The 23,151-nt window shown below is 43.3% G+C and overlaps 1 protein-coding gene across 1 annotated transcript; it reads left to right on the forward strand.

Annotated features, from left to right (window-relative positions):
* Positions 1–453: 453 nt before the first annotated feature.
* Positions 454–14,667, forward strand: pparab (peroxisome proliferator-activated receptor alpha b; the record flags this gene model as incomplete). The annotated part of the gene is made up of 6 exons (XM_080538779.1): positions 454–667; positions 4,384–4,541; positions 5,502–5,640; positions 9,344–9,543; positions 13,643–14,099; positions 14,423–14,667. The coding sequence occupies exons 1-6, from the start codon at positions 457–459 to the stop codon at positions 14,665–14,667; spliced, it is 1,410 nt and encodes a 469-aa protein (XP_080394905.1). The 5' UTR covers positions 454–456.
* Between the last annotated feature and the right edge of the window lie 8,484 nt (positions 14,668–23,151).

Genomic DNA, 23,151 nt, shown 5'->3' on the forward strand with positions numbered 1-23,151 from the left:
AGAGCTGTAAGATCAGGTTGCTGTCTCTGGAATTAGTAGTGGGCTTGGGTGTGTTGTGTCATTCGATACTGTGTGTGCTGAGTTGCAGGCTCCTCCTACACTACTGCCTCAGCATATACCGCTAATATACTAATACCACCAATATAACACTAATAGTGCACTCTGACAATATGTTAACGCTATGTACATTTGTGATGGGAAGAGAGCTGTGATGAAAGAACATCCAAATATGTCATGTCTGTTATCTTTGGCATCTTTCCACATAAATGTGAAAGAAAGCAAGAAAAGCCATTGTGCTCAAGTAGTTTTTTTCCCCCTTTTCTTAGAACATCCATTATTGACAATAACTCACCATCTTTCCCCACTCCTCTTTCTCCCTCCCCCTATCTCTCTGCCACCCGACCCTCCCCCCCTCCAGGCTGATGAGTGAGCATCTCCCTGGCGCTGTCCTCCGGCATGGTCGACATGGAGAGCCACTACCGACCGCCGTCTCCCCTGGAGGACTCGGTGCTGGGCAGCCCCCTGTGTGGCGAGGACTTCATGGGGGGCATGGAGGACCTGCAGGACATCTCCCAGTCCATGGACGATGACGCCCTCAGCTCCCTCGGCGTCCCAGAGTACCAGTCCTCCAGCACGGGCTCCGGATCGGAGGGCTCCACCGTTCTGGGTATGGTGCGTGTGTGTGTGTGTGCGTGTGTGTGCGTGTGTGCGTGTGTGCGTGTGTGTGTGTGTGTGTGTGTGTGTGTGTGTGTGTGTGTGTGTGTGTGTGTGCGTGTGCGTGTGCGTGTGCGTGTGCGTGTGCGTGTGCGTGTGCGTGTGCGTGCGTCCCTGTGTGTTTGTAGTGAAGTCTTACCCCATTAGAAATCATACTAGTGGTTAGAGAGGCTGGTTAGCAATTGGAAGTTCGCTGGTTTGATCCCTGCTTCAGGAGGGAGCTGCATGTGCCCTTGAGCAAAGCACTTAACTAGGGATGGGAATCTAGCACCTGTTTCTGATCAGCTGCAGGTGGTATCATGCTCAAGACCTATAGCGACACCTATAGGTCAATTATACACAGTGGGGTGCAAAAATCTGGGCAACCCTAGTCAAAATGCCTTTTACAATTAATATCTAAGTGCAAATAAGCAAATCTAACCTCTAAATAGGTTAAACATGACACATTTCATCACATTGTAAAGCATTTTTTTTTTTTTTTTACAGTTTCAAAATAATAAAACAAGGAAAAAGGCCTTGTGCAAAAGTTTGGGAACCCTGTCAGCTGGTACTTTGTAACTTCTCCTCGGGCAACTATAAAAGCTTGCAAACACTTCCTGTAGCCACCTAAGAGTCTTTCAATTCTTGTTTTTTTGCATTTTTCCCCATTCTTCCTGGCAGAACGCCTCTAGCTCAGAAATATTATTCGGCCTTCTTGCATACACGGCATGTTTGAGAAATGTCCACAGATTGTCAATAATATTCAAGTCTGGGGAAGGCCATCCAACCTTCATCCGTCTTTCCTGGAGGTACTTCATAGTTGATTTTGAGGTATGCTTCGGGTCATTGTCATACCCAACCTCTCTTCAACTTCAATTTCTGGACTGACCTTCGAATATTAGCCTTTAGAATGTCTTGATATTTGGTGGAATCCATTCTTTCTTCCATCTGCACAATATTGCCTGTGCCCCAGCTGCTACACAACCCCAAAGCATAATGGATCCACCTCCATGCTTAACAGTTGGCACAGGCAATATTGCTTCACCCTTTTTTCTCCAAACATACCTTCGTTGTTTCATTTGGTTGTGGCCAAAAAGTTCAATTTGGTTTCGTCAGTCCAAAGCACATTGTTCCAATAGGCTTCAGGTTTCTCAAGGTTTTGTTTTGCATACTTCAGACGCTTAATTTTGTGTTGAGGTCGTAGGAAAGGCTTCTTTCTGGCAACTCTGCCATGTAGGTCTTTGTTGTTTAAGGTACGCTGTATTGTTGTCATGTGAACTAGACCAGCGTCTTCTACTCTTTTTTGCAGCTCTTTTGCAGTGATGTGTGAGCATTTCTCACCAGTTCTCAGGCCATTCTCTCTTGGTTTTTTCTTGGTCCTCCAGATCTTGCTGTGACTTCAATTGTTCCATTTATTTTCCACTTTCTGATTATGTTTCTGACAGTGGAAATGGGTAGTTTGAAACGTTGCAAGAGTTTTTTGTAGCCTTCTCCTTGATGGTGGAAGTGAACTATCTTGATTCTGACATCCTTGGACAACTGTTTAGAGGAACCCATGATTTTTAATACCAGACACAACAGCCATCGCAGTCGGATACTTTAGAAGGCATGGAGTTACTTCAGAATATATAGTTCAACCCTGGAATTATATTCATTGAAGCCCTAACGAGTAAATCACCGTAATCTGGGCGTTAGTAATCATCTTCTCAAAAGGTAACAAAGAATAATCCAAACTTTTGCACAGGGCCCTTTTCCTTTTTTTATCATTTGCAGAAAGGTGTCATGTTTAACTTTGTAGCATGGTAGTGTTCAGGTTTGCTTTCAATCACTTGGAGATGAATTGTAACAGACATTTAAACCAGGGGTGCCCAAAATGTTTGCACCCCACTGTATATAACCGAGCTATAGACATCATTACACAGGTTACATTTTGCAATGCTCAGACAGGATAGTTTCCTTTTCTTTTCTTGTTCAAATGAACACTAAAGGGGTTTATATCTGCTCCATTTAAACTGGAGACAAGTTCAGTTCGCCTAGAGTAGTCAGTGGCATCTACGGACCCACACTGGTTTATTTTTTATGTTCCGAACCTATTGTGCCTTTTTGAAACTGCCCTTTGCGGTGTTCTTCTCAGTTGTTGAGAAGAAACATTTCTCAAGTGTTTGTATCTGATTACATGTCACAAACATTAGATACAACATTGCTAAATAATATCACAGTCACGTGATAATAATAATCCAACCAAACGTACTAGAATGTTATGTCACCTAGCCAAATCGAAATCAGAGTGAAATCTGTGTAACCCTTTTTCCCCACACAGGAATCGATAAAGAATCGAATCGATAATGGAATCGGTATCAATAACATGTTATTAATTCCCATCCCGACACTTAACCCCTAATTGCTCCAGGGGCGCCGACTATGGCTGACCTTGCGCCTAGAGGAAAACAATACCAAATTCCAACAATTGATTGACAAGTTGATTGCATTATCTTTATAATAATAATAATAATAATAATAATAATAATAATAATAATAATAATAATGTATTATTATTATTATTATTATTATTATTATTATTACTATTACTATTACTACAGTAAGTTGATTCACTCACTGTTTTAAAAAGTCTGCATTTTATGTTTAAATACCAGTTCCTTGGAGAACACACCCTCACATGCTAATCCTACACTGGACAGGACACATGGCTTGTTTAACCTTTGACCTTACCCTAGAGCAACATGCCCCTTTTGGCATGTGGTTATCTGTGCTACTTTCCACAGAACGTATGTCTCTCTATCTGACCCACATTGTCACACCCCGAGGCTACTCTCCCCTCTCACACATTCCTCAACCGCCAACAAAAACACTGCAAGACTGAATGGTCGCAGAATGTAAATATGGGAGGGGAAAGGGTGTGTGTGTGTGTGTGTGTGTGTGTGTGTAGGGGAGCACCATGGAAAATGGTGATGATGTCGTGAGTGAGTGAGTGAGAGAGAGAGAGAGAGAGAGAGAGTTCTCCTGGCCCCAGTGAGCAGTACCATGTGCTTGCCGAAGCTCCTGGCCAAAATACTTAGCCGTGTTTTGGCTTCTCTCAACGAACTCATGTGGGTAGACTTAGCAGCACTCTGTTTTTGCAGCTGATTAATGCACTATTTTCTATTTTGACAGATTAATATGGTGTACTTTTGCCAATAACAGACTCATCCCCTGATCTTAGCACTTTTTCACTAATCCATTCTAGAGTTGTGCTTTACATGTAATAGCACCCAGTTTAGCGACCATGTCTATGTGCACGTGGTCCCTATGTATATATAGATATGTAATGGAACAGAAATTACATACAGTACTCTGTGTTGGGCCAAATGCCTGAGGCGCCAGTGAATTTCCACTGGTAGTCATCTGCCGGAGGGCAAATAAGCCTCACACTATCTGTCTGTCTATCTGATCTTGTTTTGAACAACACTGAGTTGAGGAATCTAATAAGGAGATATTGCTTAAATTACAAAACAACAATTTGTGCTTTATTGACTGTTCCAGCGTATCTGTTGAGTGAAACCTTTCTCCTGTATGCTTATCGTCTGTGTGTGTGTGTGTGTGTGTGTGTGTGTGTGTGTGTGTGTGTGTGTGTCTGTCTGTGTCTGTGTCTGTGTCTGTGTCTGTGTCTATGTGTGTGTGTGTGTTCTCCAGATGCTCTGACCCCGGCGTCCAGTCCGTGTTCAGGGGTGTATGGAGTGGCTGCGGGCCAAGAGGAGTTCTCTTCCACCTCTCTCAACCTGGAGTGTCGAGTGTGTGCCGACCGCGCCTCCGGCTACCATTACGGGGTTCACGCCTGCGAGGGTTGCAAGGTGAGAGGAGACACACACACCCACCCACACACACACACCCACACACACCCACACACACCCACCCACACACCCACCCACACACCCACACCCACACCCACCCACACACACACACACACACACACACCCACACACCCACACACACCCACACACCCACACCCACACACACACACACACACACACACACACACACACACACACACACACACACACACACACACACACACACATAATTAGAAGCAAAGCCTCTCTTGGGCCTCTGTATTAATGAGGCATTACCTGTATTACAGTCCAATTCAAAGAATAAGCATTCACAGAAAAACAAGCAAGGATCATCACCGCCAATAACAAAGACCCAGTATCCATGAAAACACAGGAACAACAAGGGAAAGGCCGTAACTGACCCGCAAACAGACATTTTCCAACACATTTCCAGAAGCCCAGATTCGGTCCCATGTGGGTGTGTGTTACCCGCGCAGATCCTCATTTGGGTCATTTGTTACGTGCCTCGTTGAAGAACAACCCAAGGGCGTGCTTTTGTAAAATCACAGGCGGACACAGGGATCTGAATGTGCCTCTTTAAGGCCACAGTGTGTCTGCCTGCCTGCCTTTCACAACAGTAGAGAAACTAACATCTTGGGATCAGGATGGCTAAATGTGTTCTTAAGCAATTCCCTGTCCCATTTCCCTATCCCTACCCAACCCCACATCACCAGTGCATCCACCACTGCCCATAGCCAGATGCTGTTGTTTGTCAAGGTTGTGTAACTTTAGTGAAATCAAATGTGGCAACGATAAGCATGTATGTACAGACTGATAGCGTGTCACGCACCGTTCGTGGGGGGAGTTGGGTCACTGTTGTATTAAAGTTGTATTCTTCACTTTTAATGGAATATTGATGACAACAGCATGTGTGTCGTCGTCGTCGTCGTCGTCGTCCCCCCCCATCTCATTTCCCTTCAGGGTTTCTTCCGGCGAACCATCCGTTTGAAGCTGGAATACGACAAGTGTGAGCGCCGCTGCAAGATCCTAAAGAAAAACCGCAACAAGTGCCAATACTGCCGCTTCCAGAAGTGCCTGTCAGTGGGCATGTCCCACAACGGTGAGTCATGTAGGACACGATAGGCCTGAGCAGACACACACACACACACACACACACACACACACACACACACACCGTTTGACACCACACGACGCTGAAGTAAAAAAAATAAAAAAATGCGCACATGCACATGCAATTTAACACTGCACTTAAGTGTCAGGTTGCAAGTCAACACTTGGGCGTTGGGGAGCTGACAACGACAACAAGTAGGAATCCTGCAACATATACTGTATACCCACCTCAATAACTATACCCACTCTGTACCCATCTCAATAACTATACCCACTCTGTACCCACCTCAATAACTATACCCACTCTGTACCCATCTCAATAACTATACCCACTCTGTACCCATCTCAATAACTATACCCACTGTGTACCCACCTCAATAACTATACCCACTGTGTACCCACCTCAATAACTATACCCACTGTGTACCCATCTCAATAACTATACCCACTGTGTACCCACCTCAATAACTATACCCACTGTATACCCATCTCAATAACTATACCCACTCTGTACCCACCTCAATAACTATACCCACTCTGTACCCATCTCAATAACTATACCCACTCTGTACCCATCTCAATAACTATACCCACTGTGTACCCATCTCAATAACTATACCCACTCTGTACCCACCTCAATAACTATACCCACTGTGTACCCACCTCAATAACTATACCCACTGTATACCCACCTCAATAACTATACCCACTGTATACCCACCTCAATAACTATACCCGCTGTATACCCACCTCAATAACTATACCCACTGTATACCCATCTCAATATCTATACCCACTCTGTACCCATCTCAATAACTATACCCACTCTGTACCCATCTCAATAACTATACCCACTCTGTACCCACCTCAATAACTATACCCACTGTATACCCACCTCAATAACTATACCCACTGTATACCCACCTCAATAACTATACCCGCTGTATACCCACCTCAATAACTATACCCACTCTGTACCCACCTCAATAACTATACCCACTGTATACCCACCTCAATAACTATACCCACTCTGTACCCACCTCAATAACTATACCCACTGTATACCCACCTCAATAACTATACCCACTCTGTACCCATCTCAATAACTATACCCACTGTGTACCCACCTCAATAACTATACCCACTGTGTACCCACCTCAATAACTATACCCACTGTGTACCCACCTCAATAACTATACCCACTGTGGACCCACCTCAATAACGATAATAATAATAATAATAATAATAATAATAATAATAATAATAATAATACATTAGACTTATATAGCGCTTTTCTAGACACTCAAAGACGCTTTACAAACTGAAAAGATCAATAAATGAAAGAAAGTATAGGGGCCTAATTAAGGTAGTGCTGGGGACACATGGGAAGGGGAGGGGGAGAGGGTTAACTGGTGATGGCGAGCTTGAAGAGGTGGGTTTTGAGGGCCTGTTTCAATGTTGGCCTGTTTAAATGTCTATACCTACTGTATACCCATCTCAACAACTATACCTACTGTATTCTGCTGAAGAAAAAAAAAGAAAAAAAGAAGATCTGCAACTAGAGCCGATGTTTTTTTGTTTTTTTTGCACCAGAAGGCTATAATGCCTAGTCTGCATATAAACGAACCCTGCCTATAGAAAGAGCATACTGATGCATACCGTACTGTATGTGTATCTGTCTCCTCTAAAGCCATGCCTCTGGTCCTGCTAGTGGCTGTGAAGGTCATGACTCATGACTGAAGCTGGGGTTGAATTGCATTGGCTTGGGTGAACCCTCTCACCCTCTAGGTGTGGATGTGTTAATAACAGACACGCGGGGGGGGGCGGAGTCTAGCGCTGGTTATCACGTGAGCGGCAGGCTGTGTTTATACTGGGTTAGGTTCAACAGCGGGCTGACCTCGTGGGTGGGGGGGGGCAGGTCATAGACCGTCAGCTTCCCATTATACTGTAGGTCAAGGGGTTCGCTTCCACACACATGAAAGCAAAAACGTGCAAGCAAGCATGCACACGCACACGCACACGCACACACACGCACACGCACGCACACACACACTGTTTACTTTAGGTATCAATACAAATACAGCCCAGTAGTTATTCTGAGGACAATTATCTTCCTATGAGGCGATGACATATAAAGGTCAGTAGACCGTGTTTACTTGTGTGCTCTGTGTAAACATACAACATGGCATGCTGACCCTTGGTCAGGGTTGATGTCCTGCCTTTGAAAATGGACCGAAATAGAATTTTGGGATGACGTCGTGTGTGGCGGGGTATGGTGTCAGAGTGTCTGTCTGGTGAAGGAAGGTTTCACAAGACCAGTGCAGTCCGCTTATAGACAGACAATCACACTAGTACACACACACACACACACACACACACACACACACACAAGCCTGCTTACACACAGACACACACAGACACACACACACACACACACTTTAAGCAAAAGGCAAGAGGTCTCTTGGGGCACCCCATAATTGAGGTGAGACACATCCTCTCACCTCTCAGGAAATCTACTTATCCTCCTGAGCTATCCTGAGATCTCCACTAGAGATCTACCAGGTTTAGAAGAGGCATCCAGTTGGCTATACGGTAATCTAATGTGATCTGTTGAGCCCATATGCCTTATCGTGCTGCTCTGTGTATGTGTTAGGTTGAACATGGGAAATGGGTCAGGTTTGTACAATGGAAACTAGTGACTGATCTGATTCGTTTATGGTTTTATAGTGCAGTAAACACAAGTGTGTGTGTGTGTGTGTGTGCATGAGAGAGCTCACTCACTGTTTTAGAGGGGAGGGGTGCAACTCCTAATCTGATTAGACACTGGATCAGGCCGTCTGAGAGATGCTGGCAACCCACTGTACAAAAACAACACACACCACAAATCACCCCGTGTAACCTTGTTTTGACACGGGTCTTGTATCCATTTTCTTTAGTTGTATTGTCGTGCTCTGTTGTAGTGGTGCACCGTATCTTCTGATACTTGTTGTCTTTGTGTCTGTGTTGTATCTTTTTTCTCTCTCTCTCTCTCTCTCTCTCTCTCTCTACAGTAACTGACTTGTCCTGTTTTCTCAAGTGGCCTAGTCTAATTCATTGTCCCCCAGTTGCCTCTCGTCCCACCCCCGCTGTTGTTTAAACATTAAGAACATGAAACTAAAGTCTCCAGGGATCTATAAACTGTTCAGATGCCTAGAAACATTATGAGCAGCTTTGAGTACATGATTTGGCAGATTATTATTATTCACTTTAATTATTCACTTTATCTTTCTTATCACACAAGCTGTGTCTGTCTGTTTCTTTTCATTTTTACATTTCAACACATCCAGTGTTGTCCATTTTCAATGGCTTCATAATTTCAATCTATTTTGCTCGGTCAAAGAACAGCTTAGTGCCTTGAAATTATTCTACTTACTGTGAATTCTCTTTATATAAATACGGTATCTTTGCTGCCCTCCAAAACCAGCACGGCTAGACAATAAATGAACAACTTAGTGAACATATAGTTTCCCGTGTACAGTTCCAGTATCAATACACTCAATCAGTCAAACAAACTCAAACCGGGGGCAATTCAATGCGCTTTAAGGTAAAAAACCAAGACATGTCCTGCCTCTCATTCAGTACCTAACATCTAATCCTCTTCCGACAATCTAGCATCTGTAGACCTAATGTGTTCACTCTTTGATAACCCCCAGCGATCCGGTTTGGTCGGATGCCCCAGTCGGAGAAGCTGAAGCTGAAGGCGGAGATCCTGACGGGGGACCGAGACGTAGAGGACCCCCAGCTGGCCGACCAGAAGTCCCTGGCCAAGCAGATCTACGAGGCCTACTTGAAGAACTTTAACATGAACAAGGCCAAAGCACGCACCATCCTCACAGGAAAGACCTGCACTCCCGTACGTAATGTGAGTGTGCGAGTGTGTGAGAGTGTGAGTGTGCCAACACACTTGTGTCAGAGGACGAAGGGGTTATGGTAGTGCAGCTCTGATCTGACGGGACACTTAGGACCAGGCTGGGCATTGGGGTTCAATGTGGAAGTGTGTTTGTGTTACTACAAAGGGTTTTCTGTAACAACCCCCCCCCCCAAAATATTTGGACATTCAATTCTTGCAGTGATTCTCTTTGGAGTAATTTGGCTCAATTCTGGTCCATTAGCGTATGAAGAAATGGGCAACAACCAAGCAGTCCTTATGTCTCAATATGACCTGGCATCTCCTAACCTTGATGAGCACAAGGAGCCATCCATTGACAGAAATAACTTTCCCAATCTATGGCACAAGCCAACAAAGCTAGACAAGGAAACATCTGTTTGACCTCAGCTCATATAAAGACCCTCTGTCTGACCAGTGTGTCGTTCCTCTCTCTCTCCTGCCGTCTATCCCTTCCTCCCTCTTTAAAGATGGCCCCTCTCGGATGTACAGTATAGAGCACTCTTAAGTAACTGTCTTTTTTTTTTATTATCAAAGAGGAGGGTAAGGAGTACAGCGACTAGGGTTGCCAGCTGTCCCGTATTAGCCGGGATGTCCTGTATTTTGGGCTGGATGTATATACGGGACATCCCATCACAATTTTACATTTACATTTTTGGCATTTAGAAGACGCCTTATTCCAAAGCGACTTACATTTACCTACCTTTATTTAACCAGGTCGGTCTAGTGAGAACCGATTCTCATTTGCAATGACGACCTGGCCCAAGATGGCAAAACAGAGGCAAGTCATTACAACACAGTATATACAATATAAAACGTGAGTACAAAAACAAGGTCAATTTTAAAAACACCCTAACAAATACAACATTACAATAGATACAGTATATAAAACAGTTTATAAAAACAGCAGGAACCAGGGGGAGGTTATTTTAAAAGCAGGCGCAGTGATCAGAGACTAATGAGGTTTTTAAAAAAGGGTAAGGAGATGAAGGTGGGTTAGGAGTTTTAGTGTCTTTTGCACCTCATTCCAGTCAGTAGGGGGCAGCGAACTGGAAAGAGTGACGGCCAAAGGAGGTGCGGACTTTTGGGGATGATCAGAGTGATGAATTTGCTGGAGCGTAGATTGGTGGGAAATGTTCAGTAGTGAGCGAATGACGGGTGTAGCGGTATAGCCCGTAGGTGTGAGAGAGGTCAAAAAGGGACAGGTTCGTTGAAGAGCACATCCAAGTATAACACAGACTCACTTGTTAGTTCCTCGGTCGGCTGTTGCTCTGCAGTGTTGCCCTGTGTCCTGTCAAGAGTTCAGACAGCGTCTCTAGGGAATAGCACAGCTGTTGGAAGGGGTTCAGTCCGCACACAGATCACTGTCTCATCGTCTCTACGGATTCCCAATGATCTCATCATGGTTTCAGGGTACTTGTAAATAATCTGTTAACAAACCGCACCCTAGTTTGTGACCCGCTCTCACAAAGGATGGCCTTGAGTCCCGTGTTCTTCTGTTGTTCATATCTGACTGTTCGGTTTGTTGAAGTTTGACCACAGACACACACACACACACGCACACGCACACGCACACGCACACACACACACACACACACACACACACACACACACACACACACACACACACACACACACAGAGAACAGGCAATAGCCTACACTTGGGGAGTTTTTAACCAATCATCCTGTCCCAGCAATGACCATAACTTATGGACAGATAAGCTTTTAGCAGAGCCACTAGTACAATATGCTGATGCTTCCTGCAACGCCTTCCACAAGGTCCTGCACCTCTACACAAATCGAGCCAATTTTTTCTGTCCACTTAAAAAAGCAGTTCTCTGCCAGTCGCCATCGGTAACACCCATGTCGTAAGCATATCATATGTGAGTCGAGTAAGCTGTGTGTTAGCATGTAGCAGCTCAGTTAGCGTAGCCATAGCGTATCAGAGTTCTGGCTTGAAGCACAGGAGCAGGTGCTGGTTTCAGCTACTGTGAGAACTTCTGCCACTGCTGCAGTCCTGATCATGTTCATGAAACATCCCCATGACCACGCCAGAGACATGGGGAACAGAGTTGCCCAGGGGAAAATGACTCTTCAGCTGTTTAGCCTGCCTTAGGTAACATGTGGAGCGGGTGTCCTCGCAGTGCCCGTTTATGGAAGCGCAGTGTTTTCATAAAGCATGGCAGCCTGGGTGTCTAGAGCTACACAAACAAATACGATTAGATTGTTTTCGCCAAGCTTTGAACACCACAACTCATCGAGCCTCTCTTTGCTCTGGATCTGTCGTCAATTTCAGGGAAGTGAGTAAGCCTAGCATATACAGCACGACATTACGACCTGTAAACATGCCATAAGGGTCATGGATGGTGTACTGTATTATGTCATAGTCAGGATTTACTGCAGTGTACTGCAGCTCTCTTCACTGACTGTCAATAAAGGTTTTGTGTGGACTTTCTTGTCCTGTAGGCAGCACTCGAGTTGAGGGGGGATGAAATAAAATAAATTTAAAATACATTTTAAAATGAAATAAAAATGGTCAAAATCATCCCCCGTTCTAAAACTGCCATCCCCCCTTTTGCTACATGCAATGCCATTTTTACCAAGTCACTGATGCTGTGGGGATGCTAAAATTTGCATATGATCAAATCCACCATCCCCCCTGACTTTCTTTTACAACTTGTGTACTGCCTTTAGGCATGGTTGTGTGTGTAGAGGGCTTCTCTACACAGGTCTATGTTTACTATGTCTGTGTACACAACGACAACTCCTTAGTTTCTCCCTCCCCTCAGGTTAAGAGTCTGGGTGTCGTCCTCGACAGCACCCTATCTTTCCATACCCATATCAACAACACCATCCGGTCCGCCTACTTTCACCTTCGAAATATCAACCGCCTCCGCCCGTCACTCACTCCCAACAGCGCTGCTATCCTGGTCCACTCTCTAGTCACCTCCCGCTTAGACTACTGCAACTCCCTTCTCTTTGGTCTCCCACACAACCTCCTCCATAAGCTCCAACTGGTCCAGAATGCTGCTGCCCGTATAATCACCAGAACCCCTGTCATCAGTCACATCACCCCCGTTCTACAACAACTCCATTGGCTTCCCATTAAACTACGCATTGACTACAAAATCCTCCTCCACACATTCAAAGCCATCCACAACCTCGCCCCCCCTTACCTGTCCGACCTCCTCCACCTCAACATTCCCACCCGGTCCCTCAGGTCAGCCTCCGCCATCAACCTCACTGTCCCCCCTGCCCGTCTGTCCACCATGGGGGCAAGAGCTTTCAGCCGCTCTGCCCCTCGCCTCTGGAACTCCCTCCCCCCCGACATTAGGAACATTGACACCATAAACCCATTCAAAACACACATCAAAACACACCTCTTCAGGCAGGCTTATCTCTGAGCCACCCTCCCGACTATTGAATGCCCTGCTGCTGCTGCTTTTTATATTGTAATTTGTAATTGTTTGATTGTAATTTTTTAACTGTTTGACTGTATTTTTGTAACTGTGTTGTACGGCGACCTTGAGTGCCATGAAAGGCGCCTTATAAAATAAATGTATTATTATTATTATTATTATTACACTACACTCTGCATCTTCTGCTGTCTATAAACGCCCAATTCCAATTCAAACTCTAGCGCTAGTGCTAATACCTATCAATAGTGACTACAATTAGGGGCTAGGGTTCTGTTTGGAATTAGTGCATAGACCATTGTTTCATCAAGTGAGTTTTCAATGACCCGAGCTTTTAAAGAAATACTGGTTGAGAGAGGACGCTGGCGCTGCTTGTTTGCCGTTCTCCGCCCAAAATCTAGGTGTAATTGCAGTATACAGAGTAGATTGTCCTACAAAGACACATAGATTCAGTAATCTAAAAATTAACTAGACCCCTATACTTTCTTTTATTTATTTATTTTCTTTCTTTTTATTTTACTACTCGATCTTTTCAGTTTGTAAAGCGTCTTTGAGTGTCTAGAAAAGCGCTATATGTCTAATGTATTATTATTATTATTATTATTATATTATTATTATTATCAACCCCGTTTCTTCTCCACCCTTTCTAGCCCTTCGTCATCCACGACATGGAGACCCTCCAGCTGGCCGAGCAGACATTTGTAGCCAAGATGGTGGGCACGGCCGGGGACAGGCTCCAGGACAAGGAGGCAGAGGTCCGCCTCTTCCACTGCTGCCAGTGCACCTCTGTGGAGACGGTCACCGAGCTGACTGAGTTCGCCAAGTCGGTCCCGGGCTTCTCGGGCCTGGACCTCAATGACCAGGTGACTCTGTTGAAGTACGGCGTGTACGAGGCACTTTTCGCCATGCTAGCGTCCTGCATGAACAAGGACGGGCTGCTGGTGGCCTACGGCTCGGGCTTCATCACCAGGGAGTTCCTCAAGAGCCTGCGGCGGCCCTTCAGCGAGATGATGGAGCCCAAGTTCCAGTTTGCCATGAAGTTCAACGCTCTGGAGCTGGACGACAGCGACCTGGCCTTGTTCGTGGCGGCCATCATCTGCTGTGGAGGTGAGAGAAAGGGGAGGAGAGAGAGACTCTTCCTGCTACGACCGGTGGATTGATGATTCACTTGCTTAGTCAAATGTATTGATTGTAAGTCGCTTTGGAATAAGGCGTCTGCTAAATGCCAAAAATGTAAATGTAGAAGAAGAGGGGGGAGGGAATAAGATTCCTTGTGTGAATGTGGTCCAATTTAATTTGAGTTCACTCAGGGAATGATTTTAAATTGGAATTCAGTTAATGAATTGAAAAAATGCTCTAATACTGCGCTGACTTCGTTCTTTTTTTTTTTTTTTTTTACTTTGTTGCAACTCTCCCTCCCTCTGTGTCAGACCGGCCAGGCCTGGTGAACATTGCTCACATCGAGCGCATGCAGGAGAACATCGTCCAGGTCCTCCGGCTCCACCTGCTGGCCAACCACCCAGATGACGCCTTCCTCTTCCCCAAGCTGCTGCAGAAACTGGCAGACCTTCGGCAGCTGGTCACCGAGCATGCTCAGTTGGTACAGGAGATCAAGAAGACAGAAGACACCTCTCTGCACCCGCTCCTGCAGGAGATCTACAGAGATATGTACTGAGGGTGGGGAGGAGGAGGAGGACGACGACACAGGAAATGGGGGGTTTGAACTCCACAACCTGAATTTTTTTAGGACACCCAGTCACACTGTGCTCTGAACAGTCCCCGTTGTCCTGGGGTTGAACCACTACGCTGACCAGAAGAAACAGGAGTGCTACGCTCACTATACCTCCTTGTCAGAGAGTGTGTTGGGTGTCTATGAGGCCATAGCAGGACAGGACTATGTGAAGGGGCAAGGAAGGTGGAGCTGGACTGAGCCCATGTGTTTGACAGCTCCCACGTACAGAGCATGTAATGGCCTCGTTTTTTTTTTGTTGAGAACTCTGGCTAACGTCAGAAGCACATGGATCAAATTAGCGATCACTTTGTCTGGGTAGGAGTGATTCGGATCATAAAGCAATCTCCTTTGCTTACAGGTTCACTGTCCTAATTATCCACTTCTCCACTTCATATATAGTACCGTAGGCACCTCCCCTAACCCCTAATGTTAAGACCCTGAGAATGAGGAACTACAATACAAGACTCTTCTAAGCTGCATTTTGTACCGAACTTGAGGGTGAGATTAAAGGATGATCCACATCCACATTGCAGTAAAAAGACACCCAAGTGACTTCAGTGCCGACCAACCAGATCTCGGATATTAGTGATTGTGTCTCACACTAAGGCAGCTTCTCGGTGATTGGCTGTGTTCTCCCAGTGATGTTGTGAGATTGGTTGGTCAACCCTGTAGACCCATACCAGTGTGTCTCTCCTGTTACCTGTCTGTGTTCACTCAGGTTAAAAGTACTGTAACAATTGTCAGATCTAGGATCAGTTTACCCTCCCCACTCACTGGGGTGAAATACGCAACATTGGCCGCAACTTCCTTCTACTCCTCTGTTTCCATATCGGACATTTCATATCAAATGATCTCATGGATCGCAAAACTCTACAGCTACCACTTGCTATTCAAATATATATATATGTCATAATCACAAACATATCCAATCATAACAATGAAGATAAGACATACAGACCGCTTTGTAAAAATGGAAACGTGTAATATTAGCATTCGCGCACAGGACAGTCAACGATTGCACACAGCTCCACATGTCGTGTGCATGCATAATGTAGGCTACAGTGACCCCATATTGAAAATCAAATATTCCTGCGAATCACCACCAGTAATACAGCATGCAGAACAGGTGAAAGACATGTGCCATGAGAAGAGGGAAACATAGGATTGCCCCCTATGAATTCATTTCTTCTTAATCAATAAAAAGAAAAGCCCTGCCCTGCGCACAAGAAATTATTAAGACCGATATTTCTCTGTCCTCAGTCTCTCTCTATGACACTAACATGGGCAAGTATAGTATCTATAATTGAGTATAGTGTGACAGTACCCTCAGCTAAAAAACTACTGCCCTAATTGCCAACATAGTGGCTAAAGATATGCTGCTGATATGAGTAGGCCTTACACGATTCCATTTAGAAAAAAACAGCACCTCGCGTCTCGAATAGATGCATGCTGAATGCTCACCATGCTTTAGCCAAAACTGACCCGGACAAATTCAATTCCATTTCACCTTTATTATTTTTTTTGTGTATTAGGCCGTTTTGATTTCGGGTAGGCTATAGCTAGACCACTGGTCAACATTGTAATTGGAAATGGCTGGACAGCTAGCCTATAGAAAACGCGTCCACCGCTCTAATGCGTGCGCAGGGTATTAGCGACATGCCTTTTTTCTGTTCTGCATTATTGTTATGTTCGCTTAAGTACATAATCAAGTGAAGTATTCAGAAGAAGAAATTCATGAGGATTAATACCAGAATAAATTAGATTTTTCACTGTTTCATAGGTTGTTTGCTGTTGCGTTTAAGATATTAAGTGATTTCTTGATCTCGATGATCCATGACTGTCTTTGTGAATGTTGGCGCACATACAAACATTTTCGATTAATCGTTCATACCACCCACTGATTAATCGACCATGAAAATGTTGAGTTATGCACATCCCTACTGTCTATTCTTGCAAACGAATTGGAATTTCTAATGCTCTTGATTAAATAGGTAAAAGAAAAATGCAGCTTTAGTCCTCGAGCTCCAAAATGTCATGGATCCGAACCAAGAATTTGAATGTATTATGCAGCTATTATTTAAGTCTCCTATGGTATTATAGTATGGTCCCGAACTGGACCTGCGTTACCATTGTTGACAACATCCTGAATTCTCATATCACATCTGAGCACCTCTTAAACTACCTAAGTAGAGAGGAGCCGCGACAGGGAAATTCTGGCAAATCAGATTTCAAATCGGATGTGATAATGTCTACTCTTCAACTCATACTATGCCAGTGAAGGCTTCAAGTTCATCGCAGATGACCCGTGTTTACAGCCGATAGGTAAATTCGGTCATGAGAACTTGGCTGAAACTTGTGGCTGAAATCACAGTGTCTGCTCGGATTTAGGGATCCCAAATACCACTTAGCCTATACAGTTGATACACATAACAGAGTGCTTAAATTTGACAGAAGTACTTATTCAGGCCCACTCTGATAGAAACTGTGAAAGCTCTGCTTTGCCTTCTCAAGCTTACTCCTGTTCATAACTAGTAACCATTGATTTAATACATTTGTATGTTTTTAATATTCACTGAGTGTATTGCTGAATATACGTTTGCGTGTATTCACCATTCCCTCTTATCAGCAGGGATGAGGAGATTCAGTTGTAGGTCTGTGAGGAGAACCTGAAGTGTTGGAATAAGGGAGCTTGAATTCTCCATCGTTCTTGAGTTTGCAAGTCCTTCTCTTTTGGCACAGACACAGACGGAGAGGCACACAAACGTTCCTAATTTCCCATTGGGTAAACCACCACGTCAACATTGTTCTCCAGAGTTCCCGTTCTCAAAGAAACGTCTCCGTCGGGGCGTTTTAAAGAGATGTGATTCATAATTCATAAGTTGACTGATTGAGAAATAATGGCTATCGGAGATTCACTGTGTATATGCACCACAATGCAACACTACTATAGCAAAGTGTGTGTGCTTTAGTGAGATGTGATATGAGGCTCCGTACCGGAGACTCTGTACTGTACCTCCGTTCTGATGCCTTTATGACAAAACACACACACACACACACACATACACATATTTGGCACTCCATTTCGTCGTGTATTCTGGTATTAAAGGGCTCATTTGAAACCGCATTAAAACCTTAACACAGGCAGATTGAAAGCAGATTTTCCACATTTGCTGCAATTTACCAGACAGCCTGTTATTCTACTCTCTATGTACCCCAGCTCCCTCTCTCTCTCTACCTACCACAGTGCTTCCTTTGGCTTGCCTCAGTTTAGTCCTCATCTAACTTCATTGGTCAGGTTCAGAGGGTAAGATCATGGTAAATACATTCACTTTATTTTGCATCGATGATAGATTCGGTGCAGTCACTTTTTCTACAAAATAGTCTTACAAACGTCAAATCTAAATGGTATGGAATGTCAATTGCTCAGTCATGGATTGTTCTCTGATCTGTGATTTCAGATCTGCTTGCACCTGGATGTGAGGGTCTTGTAGAGATTTGATACTAAAACTGCCTCTCATCCTTCCTGTTGTGAATGTTGAAAAGATAATATGAACCAATCATTAATGTGTGCATGTTCGTCTGATGCATTGGATATATATTGTATTTTCTGTGAGAGAAAGTTTTTGTTTCTTTTGCTTACCTTACCAAATTCTCATCTAAATCCACACATCTATCAATGATTTGGTGGGGTGTAATAATGGACCTAGTTTCACTCGCTGTAACACATTGTATAAATGGTTTGTACATAGATGAAGCATGACTGCTTGCCCTAACTTTTAACCCCCCCGCCCCCCCGAGGTATACAAGGCACTAACGATGATTGAGTTTTGTATTCCTCTTTTGTCTGGTAAATACTTTTCAATGTTTTAAAGTGTACAGTAATGTAGGTATGTTTTTTTGCTTAAGCGCTTTACATAATTGTATGATTGTTGTAATTGATTTGGATCATATTTTTATACTAAAGCTAAAGTATATCTGAGTATATCTTGAAATTGTTATGTTGAATAACTAGGTTGAAGAGTGCAATGTAAATAGGTTTGTGTGGGTAACTAAGTAATTGATGATATATATCCATAGATCTGAATCCCAACGGGGACATTCCTTTTGTTAATTCCCACACTATAGAGGGAGAGAGTGACCACATTAGCAATGTACTGTATGTGACTTTTGACTTAAATCCTTTTGCTCTTTGGGGAGCATAGGTCATTCACAAATTACCTCCATCAGGTTCCATGTACTGTATGTGCTATCATGATATTATTTACAGTAGCGTTAATAGGGAAGAAGTACCCAAAATCTAAATTAATATGATCTCATACCTTAGCTGTGGCAAGCTCCGCACAGCTCATACAATAGTGGTCTCTCCTCTTTCTATTATGTGGTCTCAGGTTGAATATTAAGTCATAGAGGGAATGTTTGGCGTCTGTGGCTCTATCTCTTCTCTGTTTTGATAGATAAAACATTATGCACTCCTAATTTGTCCACTTGGACACAATTAACAGTGGTTTCATAAATGCAGTACAAAAAGATGCAGTAACTAAGGTGCAGTATATTGTGTAACCCACTCTCCCATTGTCTTGTGCTTTTTGCTAGCTATATGGCTATCACACGCTGCTATGTTATAATAACCTAATTAACCATAATCATACCATGTGTAGATGACTTGAGTTTCACACTGCTTGTAGTTTTACAGGATATAGTCCTTTGGAATGTCAGGCCTCTACAGAATGCAGCGCTGCTTCTCATCGACCTCCATCTGGGACTTCTAGAGTCACCAGGTGTACGTAATAGGGATTTACAGACAAACTGTGCCTTAACGTGTGCCCATGCCATAAAACACTAGACACGCACAGCTATTAGTGTCATCAGCTTGAGTTGCTGGTACAGTATGGACACAACACAGAGACAGAAAATGACATCATGAAATAATTAAGGGAAGGTATCAGAATTGTGATTGGCAGACAGATCATTCTTACATCTTTGGAACATAACTGCTGTTTGGAACTGAATTGGCCCACACTAATGAGCAACACAATGAAGGACACTCTCTTATCAAGGGTGGAAGGATAAGCAAGGTATCAGAATGGTTGAAAAAAACACTCAGATTCAAAACCCAGAGGAGAAGTCATGTAGTTGGTGAATTTAAGATGTCTGCTTTACCCTTAGGGATGTATTGTTTTGTGTTTCATTGACAAGGGACTTTTTGACATGTATCAGGGAATAAATATAGTCTTCCTTAGTTTAAACTAGCTCAGGACATAGTGAGGTACTGTTCTTCCTGTTTCATGGTCAGGTGAGTTTAAAGTGCTCTGCCATACAGCACACAGATGATGATGATGATAACAATAACAAATCTTTTTTTTAACTGATAGATAGGGGCAGCAGTTATAAGAATAAGACTTTTTTGTAATTTCCTAAATTTCATGGAGTTGATGCAGTGGTTTTGTGGCTAGTGTCATGCAAAGGGACTGTGGAAACAGTCTTTGGATGTGTTTTATGTCTTCTGTGGCTTGGTAACAATACTGTAAATGTTTGACGAATGTATATCTAGTCATTTAAACAATAAGAAAGTTGACTTTGAATGGATTTCAAAATAAAAATGATTTTAAAATCCAACGTATTTTCCATCGTCTCCATTTGTGATTAACATCAGTATGATCTTGTAGGCTACACTATCATCTCACACAGTCTCATTGGTTTGTTCATATAAATAGTAAAGTATTGGAAAGAGGAAACATTTTGTCTTATTTTTACTCTTTACTCCTACAGTTTGAATTTGAAACCAGGCTTAGTAAATCCAGGCTTAAACTAGGTTTAAACTTAATCAGACGCATTTTAATCCTGAACCTAGTTTAACCTCATGAGACCGAGATTTTTTATTTATTTATTTATTTATCATATGACCCTTGTAGTGGACATTGGGTCTTGGTTTGATCACAGAATGTAATGATGCAATGTAATGATTGCATTCATTTTCATGTGGATTTCTGTTCAAATCATGAACATTATTGCACTCTGTTTAACAGTTGGCAAGGTGTTCTTCTCTACAAATGCTTCACCCTTTTTTCTCCAAACATACCTTCTTTGGTTGTGACCAAAAGGTTCCATTTTGGTTTTGTCAAATTGTTGGAAATTGTTCCAATAAGCTTCAGGTTTCTCAAGGTTTTACTTCAGAATATATAGTTAAACCCTGGAATTATATTCACCTGACTCACTGAAGCCCTAACGAGTAAATCACCTTGGTCTGGGCCTTAGTAATCATCTTCTCAGAAGGTAACAAAGAATAATCCAAAAGGATTCCCAAACTTTAGCACAGGGCCCTTTTCTTTTTTTTATCATTTAAAAACTCTGATAAAAAGATAAAAAATAAAAAGAAAGAGAAGACAGAGCACATTTTGTAAGATGTTAAGATGTCAACACGAGCTTACAGATATGTAGCCTACATAAATATACAATTGATTGATTGATTGTCAGTCAATGCAGCCTTGTAACAACATGGCGACATTTAGGTTTTAGGCTAAATGAATTATTCCAATGTTTGATCGACATAAGTTAGCATATCTGAATATGACCATGCCAATATAAGGCCCTAAATAAATCAATAACCCTAGGGCTATCTTCACGGGTTTGACTGACCTATTAGGCGATGTGACTGGCGTGATTGTCCGCAACAAACTGGCCGTTCAGTGGGAGAAGCCCTGGCGTCTTTGGCGTCCTCTCCCTGTTCATTTTCAATTAGATTTTGTCCTTCCAGCGGTTATTTCAACCACGGATGGCATTGAATACATTATGAATAAAGTAATTAAAGAGGATACAATTAGCAAGTTACACGTTAGGCTGTAGAGTGAATCAACAATCGCACTGATGCTCCACTCGATCATGCACTTGAGTAAAAGGGACTCACATGGCCTAATCACCAAACTGTCAGGTTGATAACATGAACTGTTGGACGCAGTTATGTTTGGGACACAAATAGTTGTCTATGTGTAGTGTATCTATACTGTGTGTAACTGTATTGAACTGTATTGTATTATTGGTGATTGACTTTGTCAATCCATTCATATTGAACATGTAGGCCTATCGATTTCAGGGCACTCCAAAATGAATTCCACTGGGACCTAATAAATTCTATAAATATATAATGCAATTGAAACTGCAGTTTATGTCCTGTTTATGTTATGCTCCAAGATGAATTTCATTACTTAGGGACAGAATACACTTTACAATGCATTTGGTACAGGTTAATTATATTGATAGGGTCTTGCTTATACGGTCGCGGGACTGCGTTAATGTTATACCCTGAGGACTATGAACCTCACCTGTATAATATGTACTTACTCAGACAACGGCTGTAACTTGAGTATTTATTGTTATGTGGAGCCCCACGTTAGATCAACCTAACAGTACAACATGGCATTTTCAATACTCAGTATGCATAGCGTTAACAAAACCATGGCAACGGTGAATACATCACAGAGCACAGCATTTCACAATGACGCAATTGTATTATGACGACGTAATCACAATCTAGCCTAAATAATGTGCGTTTCGGGAAGTTTATGTCACAGTTTGACTTTCACTTATCGGAAGACGGTTGTGAGTCTAAGATGAAAAATAGAGAGTACGAGAATGTGAGTAATGTCCTACATTTAGTTTGTTAAAATCTGTATTCCTGTCAAATGGATAACGGAATGCAATTGTTTTGTGTGATTGATTGGTGAATATTGTATAATATTGTATATATTTGTATTAGTATTACTTATTACTAGCTAATGCTAATTACTTAGCTATTACTTGTTTAAATCTTATAGTAATTATTATATTATTTTGTTATTTTGTTTATCTACGTTTGCAGGAAAAGTGCTATACAAATAATCTGATGAAATTTAGATTAAAATGTCTCTCTCTCTCTCTTTCTCTCTCTCTCTGTCTCTAGAGGTCAGGTGACCATCAGCAGGGGGATTCACCTAGGGGATTCACCCCATCAGCATGCAGGGAGGTCCTTACAGTCTCCGCCCGCCCGCTGTCCGCTGACATCTGTCCTCTGACACGTCATCACAACAAGGCTGCCGGCAAGAGTCGGTGTGCCTCAGCGGTGGACAGAACTACAGACCCTGTGATCATCACTGTCCATGAGGACACAGTCAGGGACGTGTTTATCAGGCTGTTCTCACAGCTGAGCCCCCTGAAGCTGCAGGAATGGGACCTTGCGGATGACGCGCTGACCAAGCTGAGGAACGCAACGTGGGTGAGGGTCACCACCAAGTGGAGCACGGCCAACGTCTGCCTTGGGGCCACAGAGGTGTTCCAGCTGGTGCTGGCGGTGCAGAAGAAGCTCCTGCAGAGGTACGGGGGGGAGGAGGCCGTGCAGGAGATGATGACGCACAAAGCCCCCAAGCTGGGGAAGGACATGGTGCGTTACGTGGT

Source organism: Nansenia antarctica, assembly GCF_963989245.1.
Source record: "Nansenia antarctica genome assembly, chromosome: 9".
Classification (NCBI taxonomy): Eukaryota; Metazoa; Chordata; class Actinopteri; order Argentiniformes; family Microstomatidae; genus Nansenia; species Nansenia antarctica.